At 38.0% G+C, this 12,352-nt stretch overlaps 1 protein-coding gene across 1 annotated transcript in view; it reads right to left on the bottom strand.

Moving 5' to 3' along the window:
- Positions 1-12,352, bottom strand: part of cul2 (cullin 2) — a 129,945-nt gene that overhangs the window by 106,794 nt on the left and 10,799 nt on the right. The window contains exons 2-4 of the mRNA XM_069914428.1: positions 10,840-10,967; positions 9,367-9,469; positions 8,110-8,204 (exon numbers count right to left, since the gene is read on the bottom strand). Of these exons, the coding sequence (XP_069770529.1) occupies positions 8,110-8,204; positions 9,367-9,469; positions 10,840-10,967 (326 nt within the window). The remainder of the gene's footprint in view (positions 1-8,109; positions 8,205-9,366; positions 9,470-10,839; positions 10,968-12,352) is intronic.

The following is a 12,352-nucleotide window of genomic DNA, read 5'->3' as shown; positions in this document are numbered from 1 at the left end:
CCTTGACAGAAGTTGAACAATGTTGAAACTTGAGTCTCAGAAAATTTAGGGCTCCTGTTGCCTTCATCGCTGTATGATACATCTGATCATTCCAATGCAGGTTGTTCTGGATTTTGATGCCAAGGTATTTAGTCTGTTTGGTTTCATCAAGGGTGATACCCAGGATTTTGTATGTTTTGGTGGTTTTCTCTTCCTCGTGACCTTCAAGTTATTCTCACCACAGTGATAAGAAGAATTAAGGGTTATGGGGGTAAGTGGAGCTGACCAGATCATCCATGAACTTACTGAATGCCAGAACAAGTTTGACAGGCCAGATGGCTTACTCCTGCTTCTATTTCTTATGTTAATTTGTAATTAACATACAATTATGTTGTATAGCAGCACTGTATTTTTTTAAACTTTATTTATTTGTTCAAAAAACAAATAAAATGACATATACAGCAATTAAACATGAACATTTTTTATTTATAAAATAGTTTTAGATCCAACAGTATTTTTATTGGGTAGTTTGCAACCTCTGAAAGGCTTGGGATTAGATAAGTTTCAGCTTGCTTTTGTATATTTAGCTTTATCTGTAGCGAAAAAATGTCATGCTAGTACGTGGAAAGATAGAAATATGATTGATATTAATAGATGGCATAATGAGATGACATATTGTTTAATAATGGAAAAAATTACGTATGTAATTATAATTTTTTTTATTAATAAGTGGCTGTTATACTCAGAATATTTCCATTTCAATGTATATTGATTAGATTTTAATATGTATATTTAACTTTTAAAAAAATATTCTTTCTTTTTTATGGCTCTCCTTTGGAGAGTTGGCTGAAGGGGGGGGGGGTCTTTTCTTTTTTTTCTATAGCAGCACTGTATGATCGACCATTAACAAGCAGTGAGCCAGATTTATAGGATACAAATTCTATCAATTATTGTCTATAAATACCTCAGGAATACAGGTAGAAATGTTCCATTCATCAAGACGATCAGTGGAAATTTTAAACTGGACGGTAATAGTTTAATTAAGAATGCTACTTGCACATGCATACTTTGCTTCACATTGAGAAACACTGCAAGACACTTCAAAGAAGAACTATCAAATAAAATGTTACATGTTTGGATTTATTAGGACATATGTCTAAAATTATGGTCAAAGATATTGGTTTAAAAGTCTCTTGAAGGAAGAGACTTCACATTTTGGCAAGGCAATACCAAAATGCAGTGCCATAATTGATTAAAGTTTGCTGGCAATGGAAGATTTGTGAATGATCGAGTGGCCAGAAATGTAGACATCTTGGTGTTTTGAAGGGGGTCACGAGAGACAAGGTCACTGAAGGCTATGAAAACAATTCAAATTGACATATTCTATTTTTTTTACATCCTCAGTACAGGAAGTTTGTGATTTTCAAAAATGACCAAAAACATTCAATTACTATGACCACACTGACACCTTTGACATATTTTAATTTTTTTTTCCATAATTTTATTTTCCATTTGAGTCATAACATATACAGTAATCCATAACATAAAAATAAAAACTTGAACACAAAAGTAATACAGTTTTTATATATTTTCTCCCCCCATTCACCCCCAAAAAATTAGGGAAAAAAAAGAAAAAGCCAGTCTGATAAATTAATATCTTTTAATTAATTAATTAATTTCCATTTACATAAAAATCTTAAACCATAACTAATTAGGGCGGGTTGGATTGGGGCGTGGTGGACGCCATGGGTAAAGTCATAGCAATAAAATCCATGTAGGGTTTCCAAATCTTTTCAAATTTTTCTGGTTGATTTCGTAAATTATACGTTATTCTCTCTGATGGTATACAATTTAATAATTCTATTTGCCATCTATTCAACCCCACATTATCACCTGATTTCCATGCTACAGCTACAAATTTCTTTGCTATTGCTACACTTAAACACTTTTTTTGATAAATATCTAACTTCAATTGGGAAATATCTCCCAAAAAATACTCTGGGATCCTTCAAAATCTGAGTCTTTAAAACAATAAAATACTTGTATCTTTCCAAAACTTATCTACTTTTTTCACATTTCCAGACTGCATGCAGGAAAGATCCTATTTCTTTATTACATCTAAAACATTAATCAGAACAATTCAAATTAAGTCCATGCAACTTGTATGGAGTATATATCTAATTGATGTAAAAAATTAAATTTTGCCATTTGATATCTAACATTAATTGTATTGGGAACAGTTTCATAGCATAATTTTGACCATAGTTCTTCTTGAATCTGTATATTTAAATATTTTTCCCATCTGGATTTGTATTTTAATAAATCCTTTTTATGAAGTCTTTTGTAATTTGATATACATATTAGTAATAAATCTTTCAATACATGTATCCATTATTAGATATCCAAATAGACTGTTCTGGCAATTTAAAATTCCTCCCAAATTTTCTTTTTAAATATGATTTAAATTGATAACAGAAAAAATAGAATTATGTGAAATATTGATCAAAAATCAAAAAAAAAGATCCCAAAAAACAATCCCCTTTTTAAAAAAATTCCACAATTACACCAAACATCAAATTAACGATTATTAATTGTAAAAGAAATGAAAGGATTTTGATTTACTATCATTTTAGCCAACTGATAATTCTTCATTCCTTTCTACATGTTCTCCATTCCATACTTTAAGTATATGCTTCAAAACTGGTGGATCTGATTTTCCTTTTAATAATCCCTCATGCCATTTATATAAAATGAGTTCAGAATTACTTTCTCCTATTTTACTCATTTCAATTTACACCCATGCAATCTTTTCAAGGGTCTGATAACAAGAAAGCAAAAACTAAGTTGAGCTACTTTATAATAATTTTTAAAATTAGGCAATTGAAGTCCCCCTTGATCAAATTTCCATGTTAATTTTTCCAATACTATCCGAGGCGTTTTATCCCTCCAAATAAATCTTCTAACACTTTTATTTAAATCCTGAAAAAACATTATTGGTACAAAATGTGGTAAAGATTGAAAAAGGTATTGTATTCTAGGAAAGATTTCATCTTCACACAATTAATCCTTCCTATTAAAGAAATTTGCAAATCTTTCCATCTTAATAAATCTTCTTTAATTTTCCTCAATAAAAGTATGTAGTTTAATTTAAATAATTTTTAAAAAGTTCTTATCAACATTAATTCCTAAATATATAATTGCACCAATCTGGCAATTAAATTAGTCCTTTTCTTAACTTGAACATAGTCTGTCTTGATCATTGGCATCACATCACTTTTAATCAATATTTACTTTGTAACCTGATACTAACCCATACTCGGTTAATCGATCATTCACTTTTTGTAATGAGCTTTCAGGGTTTGTAAGATATATTACATCATTTGCAAAAACACTAATTTTATGTTCTTTATCATGTATCTTAAAGCCCTCGATCTCATTATCACTTCTAATCACCTCAGCTAAAGGTTCTATAGCTGTTGCAAATAAAAAAGGAGATAATGGACATCCTTGTCCAGATGATCTTTCCAACAAAAAAAAATTGATATTTGCCTATTGTAATCACCTTAACTTTTGGAGAATTATATAATGCTCTTATCCAGTTTATAAAATTTATCAGAATTCTAAAAACCTTCTTAATAATCCCATTCTAATCTATCAAATGCCTTTTCTGCATCTAAAGCTAAAGGCACTGATGGTATTTTTATTTTCTGAGCCATATCTATTAAACTTAAAAATCTAACAATATTATCAGCTGATCTATTTTTAATAAAGCATATTTGGTCCATATTAACCAATTTAGGTAAACATTTAGCTAATCTATTAGCTATTTGTTTGGACAAAATTTTATAATCAGTATTCAATAATGAAACTGGTCTATAAGCAAAGGGTTCTTCCCTTCTGTTTCCAGAATAACTGTTATTAACACAGTTTAAAACGACTCAGGCAAGTCCCAAAGATCTTCCATTTGATCTAACAACCCCATAAATATCAGAATGAATAACTCTTTAAATTCTTTATAAAACTCCAGAGAGAAACTATCCTCCCCTGGAGCCTTATTGTTCGGTAAAGACATCAATATATCATATAATTCTGTAACTATTCTGTCTTCTCTTCTAAACTTAACTGTGGTAAAGTAATTTTGGACAAATATTCATTTTTTTTATCCCCATCCTTCAAAGATTCAGATTTACAGAATTTCTTATAGAATTTCATAAACACATCATTAATACCTTGTGTTTTGTAAGTAAGATGGCACAAATCTTCTTTTACAGCTATTACTGTCTCGATACTTATTCAGTCTTCCATTGCCACCATACTAAAACTTTATGTGCTCTATCTCCCAATTTGTAATATTTTTAAATCGGATTTGTCTTGTATCCCACTCTACTCTCTATGTTTGTATTGTATTACGCTTCAATTTCTTTAAATCAAATATTTTCCTTTGTTCATCATTCCCTCGATTTTGCAATTCTTTTTCCATCTTTATTATTTCCTTTTCCAAAGAATTAACTTCAGACATGTATTCTTTTTTAACATTAGCCGTATAACATTATCTGTCTTCTTAAATAAGCTTTCAAAGAATCCCATACTTATTAGTTACAGAATGTTCATTCAGGTCCATAAAAGGTTTTATCTGTTGCCTTATAAAGTCACAAAAATCTTTCCTTTTCAGCAATGCTGCATTAAACCTCTGTCTATAACCTATATTTTGCTCCTCCTCTAATAAAAATGATATAATTAAAGGTGAATGGTCGGACAATATTCTCGCTTGATATTCAATACTATGAACTCTTATCTGGAGTTGAGAGGCAATTAAAAACATCTATACGGGAATATGTCTTACGCCTATAAGATTAAAATGAATAATCTCTAATATCAGGATGCATCTTCCTCCAACTATCAACGTTTCATTTCATTCAAAAATTTTTAAATATCCTTTGACACCTTATTGTTAACAATAATTCCTCCTGATCTATCCAACTTGAAATCAAAGGTAAAATTAAAGTCTCCTCCCATAACTGACTGCATAAAAACATCTTGCATAAATTTTCCATCATCTACATTCAGTGTATATATATTCAAAGTCCAAAATTCAGAATATATTTTACAGTTTATCATCACATACCTCCCCACTTTATAAATTATTACATCCAATATTTCAATTGGCAAACTTTTATTTATTAATATCGCTACTCCTCTAGCTTTAGAATTAAATGAGGAAGAGAATACCCTTCCTACCCAATCTCGCTTTAGTTTCATATGTTCTATTTCTGTTAAATGAATTTCTTATATAAAATACCTTAGTTTTTTTCAAATAATTCAATAACCTTTTTCTCTTTATCAGATTGTAAATTCCATTAATAACAATTTCGCTGCCATAAGACATCAAAATTAAAACCTATATCCCTCCAGCGTCCCCTCCATCTCCAATCCAACCCAACCCTCCCCATAAAATATCTTACATCTATAAACAGTCCAGGCTAAAAACCAAAAAAAGAGATAAGGGAAGAAAAAAAGAAAGATAAGAAAAAACCCCAGAGGCTCCTGATGTTAAGGCGTCTCTATCACCCTGGTCTGTATGGGATGCAAAACTAGTTGCATTAGTGCCCATGACATCGTAGTGGTCAGCATCACATTCCCCACTAACTCACTCAAAACATCATACCATCTCTTACTATAAGCTTTTAATCCATTAATATTATCCAGTATATTTGATCACGCACAGTATAGGTTAATCTTTCCTCCCTTTTTAAACTCTCTCGAAATTCAATGTATTTTCAGTTACAGCAAAACCTTTCAGTTATATAATGAATTTGTGTCTCCAACCATCTGCTGATCTCTAACAGGCAATGAATCAGCATATACCTTTGCTTCATTAGGCTCAGTAAAAAATCTATTCCTCCCTCCTGGGACGAATACTTTCAAAACAGCTGGATATCTCAAACCAAAGGCATAGCCTTTTTTCCACAATACATCTTTAACCAGAATAAACTCCTTTCTCTTCTTCAACAAATCAAAACTTATATCTGGACAAAAAAAAATCTTATTTCCATTATAAATCAAAGGTGATTGTCTTCCTTTAGCTTGTTTCGCTGCCAGCGCCAATATCTTCACTCTTACTTCATATCGAAGGAATCTGACAAGTATTGCACGGGACCTTTGGTCAGGCTGAGGTTTAGGTCTCAGTGCCCGATGGGCTTGTTCTATCTCCAAATTACCATGAAATGCAGCCTGACCCAAAGATTCCAGTATCCACCATTACAGAATTTTTTTTCAAGTCTTGACCTTCGTCCCCTTCTTTAAGTCTAACAATCTTGATATTATTCCATTTGCTAAAATTTTCCAAAACATCTATCTCTTGCATTAACTGATCATGCTTAGCAGCTGCTTCTGCTTTCTTCATTTGATCTTTAAGATTATGAATCTCAAATTCATTCCCTTTAATTTTTCCATCCACTATTTCAAATCTAATGTCCACCTGTTGTATTAATCTTTCCATCTTATCACCATTCTTTCACACTTCATCAGTTAACACTTTTATGGATTGTCGAAAAAAAATCTAACATTTGCTTTAATTCACCAGAAGATAAAGAAACTTCTGCACCTTTTTCTACTTTTTTCTTGATTACAGGTCATTTTTGTTCTTTTATTTGCTTTTCCAGGTCTTCATCCTTTTTAAAATCTCCTTTTTTGTGCTCTGTGCATGCACAGACTCATTTCTTCACCCGATGTCGACAGCCTTGTGCAGCAGTGTCCAAGGTCTCCCCGGCTTCCAGCCTCTCTCCTTTGGATCCTACCTTATAGACAGCTCCAGGATCCTTTCATAAGGTCTCTCTTCCTTTTCTTGCTCAGTTTCTTGTACAACAGTAAGTCCTTTATCCTTCTTTGTGTCTTCAGACAGTTTTTTCATATATTTTCTGTAACTTTTATAACCTGTTTTGTCACTTTTTCAAGGAGAGCAGGGATTATCAGTCTAACCCCACATCATCACGTGGCACGTCCCCGACATCTTTTAAGTTTGACAGTTGGGTTTCACCAACTGTCAAAAGGTTCGACAAATACAACTGCTCATCAGCAGTGAGATAGCTCCTGTGCTGTATTTGGCCAAGATTAAATGTTTTAGGCCAAGATCCCAGTGGAGTTCTGGAACAGAATGGCATGGGCAAGCTGGTGTGATTTTTAAGCAACAGTAGATCTGCCATTTTAACATGACCAACTTCATCAAAGTGGCCACAAAAGCAGAGTAGAGTTTGATAAATTCTAATGACTGACTCACCTTGAGACCCTTCAAAGTCTCTACCATGTTCAAACTAGGAAAAGTACGTTCAACAATGGCTCAGCTTTTGCAGAAATAGTAACATTCACAAAGCTCAATACCATCTAAGATGGAACACAACTTTTTGAGCCATCTCTGTGCTATTGAATTCAATATCCAATGCATACAATTGGCCAAATGCAGCTATAATAATTAATTACAGCTATTTTCCTGTAATATCTATATGTCGTACATCAGGCCTCACTACCTCTATCAATGAGAAGAATAACAACAGAGACCCATTGAATAACAATTGCTTACACACCATCCAGATTGAGATACCTCAAAATAACTGTTCTGCATGTCACTGGATCAAAATACACCTGTTTTCTATCAAACACCATTTTGCAGACAGGTCCACTCCAAGAGCTTCAGCAAGTCAAGAAGACCAGCTTGCAGCTTTCAAGTTAATGGACAATTGCAACTTTGTCAGTAGCACCCAAGCCAATGAATAAACACTTGAAACTTTCCAGATGTACTCAAAACATTTCAACATTCTACCTCAAGTGTTAGTAGGCAGTGTACTAGTTTTTCACATACTTATTAAGTTGCAAAGAATCACAGACATGTCAGGAAGTTCAATGTTGCTAAATTGAATTATTTTATTTAATGAACAAACTTAATAAATTGACAAAGTGTATTTTAGGAGCTACTACTTCAAAGATAAACCAGTCCTTATGCCTGCTAATGAGTCCACAAATTTCCATTTTGTTAATTATAATATCAAAAATTATATTTAATTATCCATATTTCTATCCAAAACAAATACAAGCCTCAAAGAAAATGTTTTAGTTTTAAAGAACAGATCCATTTACCTATACAAGCAGTCCATGTAATCTGCACCTTTACTGTATTCTTCCCAATATTTATGGTACATGGTCAAAATCTTTTCTTCAGAATCAAGAACTTTCTGTAAATAACAGTATATAAAGAAATATCATTTTAAAAGGCAAATTTTTTTCAATCTTAATAATCATAAAGGCACTGATCAATATTCTAATCTAAGACAATGTAATAAAGAAACTAAGACTTGATGAGGAAATTTACTCAATGGACCAAGAATTTACCCACATATATGAAGCAGACCATGCTCAGAAATATATAAATATTCTTAACTATAGGATTTTAAAGCAACAAAAATGCTCATATTTTTTAATCATGAATGTAATTTTGTGGGATTTTTTTCCTCCAAATTATCTTTATATTTGAATAATTATCCATTTTGAAGCATTTTCCACAAATGCAAGGTCAAAAGTGACCAATTTCACAATAGCAAATTTTCAACATGCATTTAACAAAATAATTAGTATAACTTCTAATATTCCAAAACCAAAAAAAATCTACTGACAAGTTCTTGTGGATTAACAAAGAACAATTAAATTTTTTTTTAAACATCTGACCCATGTTGAACATGATAAAAAAGCACTTAGCATGTTAATGGTTCAATATATTATACTAAATAACAGTGGAAGAAATTTGATCAAGAAGTAGTGCCTCATTTAACATTTTCCATGGAAATGTTTTCTGACATAAATCAGTATCAACAATGATCATCAATTTTCCCTGATTTCATCACTTGTATGATGCTAAGGTCAAGGGAATCATATCAAATGATTCACATTCTGATGAAATCAGCTATTTTATTATATGAATAGCCATAGAAACTGGCTGATCTGTACGGTTTGGGATGAAGCAGGGAACAAGAACATAAATTGAGGGAATGCGAAATGGCAAAATTATATTTGGGTATTCCAAATGTCAAACCCAATTTAATGGGGATGTACATCCTGAATGCTCACTTGTGAACAGATCTGGGTGAATTACTTCACTCAATGATACGTTATTGAATACCCTGATTAAAATCTTAAAATATGACTAGGTTGAAATATTCAGGCTGCTATTTTTACCATCTTGATAGCTTCCTTTCACTATCTTGTACAATTATTCATGATCATTCATTATCTAAAAAGATTAAATTATTTGAAGAGAATTCTGTTCCTTTCTAGTTCTACTCTTCAGGGACTGACAACATCCAACGGTCTACTCAATTGCATTGGAAATAAAAGATATACCTTGTATAGAAGTTGAACATGATTTTCCAGAAAGATTTTTGTTTCTGTGTAGAGTCGCTCTCCCAGAGGCTCTGGGTAGGCCACACATAAAGCGTAAATGTCTCTGAGTAGAATATTAAGGGCCTTAATTAAATCAATAATGGGGAGGAGAATAAATTAATAAGGGAAAAGATAACTTTTGAAAGTCTCAAATTATGTTGTGATCATCATTAAGTGAATAACTTTTAAATGCAGTCTTAAGAAAAAAGATTTAAGGTACTTTTAAAAAAAATTGATAATAATTCAATTGTGATAATTTAGAAACACTGGAGAACAGATCAGAATTTGTGGAAAAAGCAGAATTATTGCCGGCGCCAATAGCCTTTGGAAGAGCTTTGGAGAGTGCCCAACAGTCTTCACTAATGGATTGTTGTTTACAAAAAGGCAACAGATGAAAGAACTTGTCGGAGCCACGGGCTGTCTTGAGTTAAACTTGCTGTTCTAAGGAGGTCATGTGGGTTTGCAAGCAGAGAGAGTAAAACAGGCTTTTTCTCTGAGAGAGAGAGAGAGAGAGAGAGAATTCATTTCTGCAGGACTACAGTCAGCAGCAGCAGCTGGGATTAAAACAGGACAAGCTGGAAAGCTTGTGGAAAAACCCCATTTGGAAGACAGGTTGTGAGAGCTTAGTTCAGCATAGATAAAGCCCTTGTGGTTCATCCAAGAGGACTGGCTGCCTAATGTTTCACTTGAAATAAGGGAAACAAGAAGGAATGCTGTGATGACCTGAAAGAAAGAGGTTATCATCTGGAAAACCCTAATGGGGCAAGTTGCTTTGGCAAGACACTGAAGTGGCTGGTTGCAAGGAATCAGTTGTGGGTGTCCAGCAAACAACAAATCTCTCTCTGAAAACTGACAAGAACCTTCCTGAGTGGTAACCATTTACCTTCCAAGCACCAAAGCCTGGTGAACTTCATAAATGTTAAATTCTGGGCACAGTATAAGAATTGCCTGCAACCAGTAAACTTGGAGGAATGAGAAGTGAGACTGGACTGTGAATCAAAGAACTTTTCTAAACTTACACACATATAACATACATGTGCGCTGAGAATTAGAAGGGAGTTGTTAGGTTAGTTAAGTTAATAGTGATAAGATAATGTTTGATCCTGTTTTCATGTTTAAAGATAATTAAAAGCAATTTTTATTTAAGTGACCATTTGTCTTGGTGAATATCGATTGCTGCTGGGTTTTGGGGTCCTCTGGGGTTGTAACATGAGATATTGTAACTTATGTATTCAAAACCTTGCCGATGAAGTAAAATGAATCCAAAAATTCCCCAAACTGAATACTTCATCAATCTTTGTCAAGGAAATCCCTCATGTTGATGGAATTGTAATTTTGATAATCTTTCTTAGGTTTCCAAATGCATATGAGTTTGCATAATTTTTCAACAATATAACAGTCTAAAACCACAATTAATTTGGATGTCAAGGATACGAAAAGCGGTCATTCCAAGTTGCTCTCTCAACATAATCCAGCATGACAACGGCTCTGATTGTCGTCAGAAGCTTGTTCCATGTTTCATCGAAGTCAACTACACGTGGTTTCAGGGACATTGTATGGCACTTAAAAGATGAAACGAAACTACAATTATTTTTGTGTAATTATAATCTTATTTTTATGATCATTTTGCATGTTGCTGATGCTAGACCGGGTGGGATGGAGGGGGAGAATGGGCCGAGAGGGTGGCCGTACGAGGCGGGGGGGATGGGCTGAGAGAACGGCCGGACGATGGGGCGGGGGGGTGGGAAGAGGGGAGCCGGACAGGGTGGGGGGAGAGAGGGGGGGAGCCGGACAGGGTGGGGGGAGAGAGGGGGGAGCCGGACAGGGTGGGGGGAGAGAGGGGGGCCGGACGAGGGGAGGGGGGCCGGACGAGGGGAGGGGGGCCGGACGAGGGGAGGGGGGCCGGACGAGGGGAGGGGGGCCGGACGAGGGGAGGGGGGCCGGACGAGGGGAGGGGGGCCGGACGAGGGGAGGGGGGCCGGACGAGGGGAGGGGGGCCGGACGAGGGGAGGGGGGCCGGACGAGGGGAGGGGGGCCGGACGAGGGGAGGGGGGCCGGACGAGGGGAGGGGGGCCGGACGAGGGGAGGGGGGCCGGACGAGGGGAGGGGGGCCGGACGAGGGGAGGGGGGCCGGACGAGGGGAGGGGGGCCGGACGAGGGGAGGGGGGCCGGACGAGGGGAGGGGGGCCGGACGAGGGGAGGGGGGCCGGACGAGGGGAGGGGGGCCGGACGAGGGGAGGGGGGCCGGACGAGGGGAGGGGGGCCGGACGAGGGGAGGGGGGCCGGACGAGGGGAGGGGGGCCGGACGAGGGGAGGGGGGCCGGACGAGGGGAGGGGGGCCGGACGAGGGGAGGGGGGCCGGACGAGGGGAGGGGGGCCGGACGAGGGGAGGGGGGCCGGACGAGGGGAGGGGGGCCGGACGAGGGGAGGGGGGCCGGACGAGGGGAGGGGGGCCGGACGAGGGGAGGGGGGCCGGACGAGGGGAGGGGGGCCGGACGAGGGGAGGGGGGCCGGACGAGGGGAGGGGGGCCGGACGAGGGGAGGGGGGCCGGACGAGGGGAGGGGGGCCGGACGAGGGGAGGGGGGCCGGACGAGGGGAGGGGGGCCGGACGAGGGGAGGGGGGCCGGACGAGGGGAGGGGGGCCGGACGAGGGGAGGGGGGCCGGACGAGGGGAGGGGGGCCGGACGAGGGGAGGGGGGCCGGACGAGGGGAGGGGGGCCGGACGAGGGGAGGGGGGCCGGACGAGGGGAGGGGGGCCGGACGAGGGGAGGGGGGCCGGACGAGGGGAGGGGGGCCGGACGAGGGGAGGGGGGCCGGACGAGGGGAGGGGGGCCGGACGAGGGGAGGGGGGCCGGACGAGGGGAGGGGGGCCGGACGAGGGGAGGGGGGCCGGACGAGGGGAGGGGGGCCGGACGAGGGGAGGGGGGCCGGACGAGGGGAGGGGGG

This window comes from Narcine bancroftii, chromosome 1, assembly GCF_036971445.1.
Source record: "Narcine bancroftii isolate sNarBan1 chromosome 1, sNarBan1.hap1, whole genome shotgun sequence".
Classification (NCBI taxonomy): domain Eukaryota; kingdom Metazoa; phylum Chordata; class Chondrichthyes; order Torpediniformes; family Narcinidae; genus Narcine; species Narcine bancroftii.
Note: the sequence above shows the minus strand (reverse complement) of the source record. Positions and strands in the feature narration are given on the sequence as shown.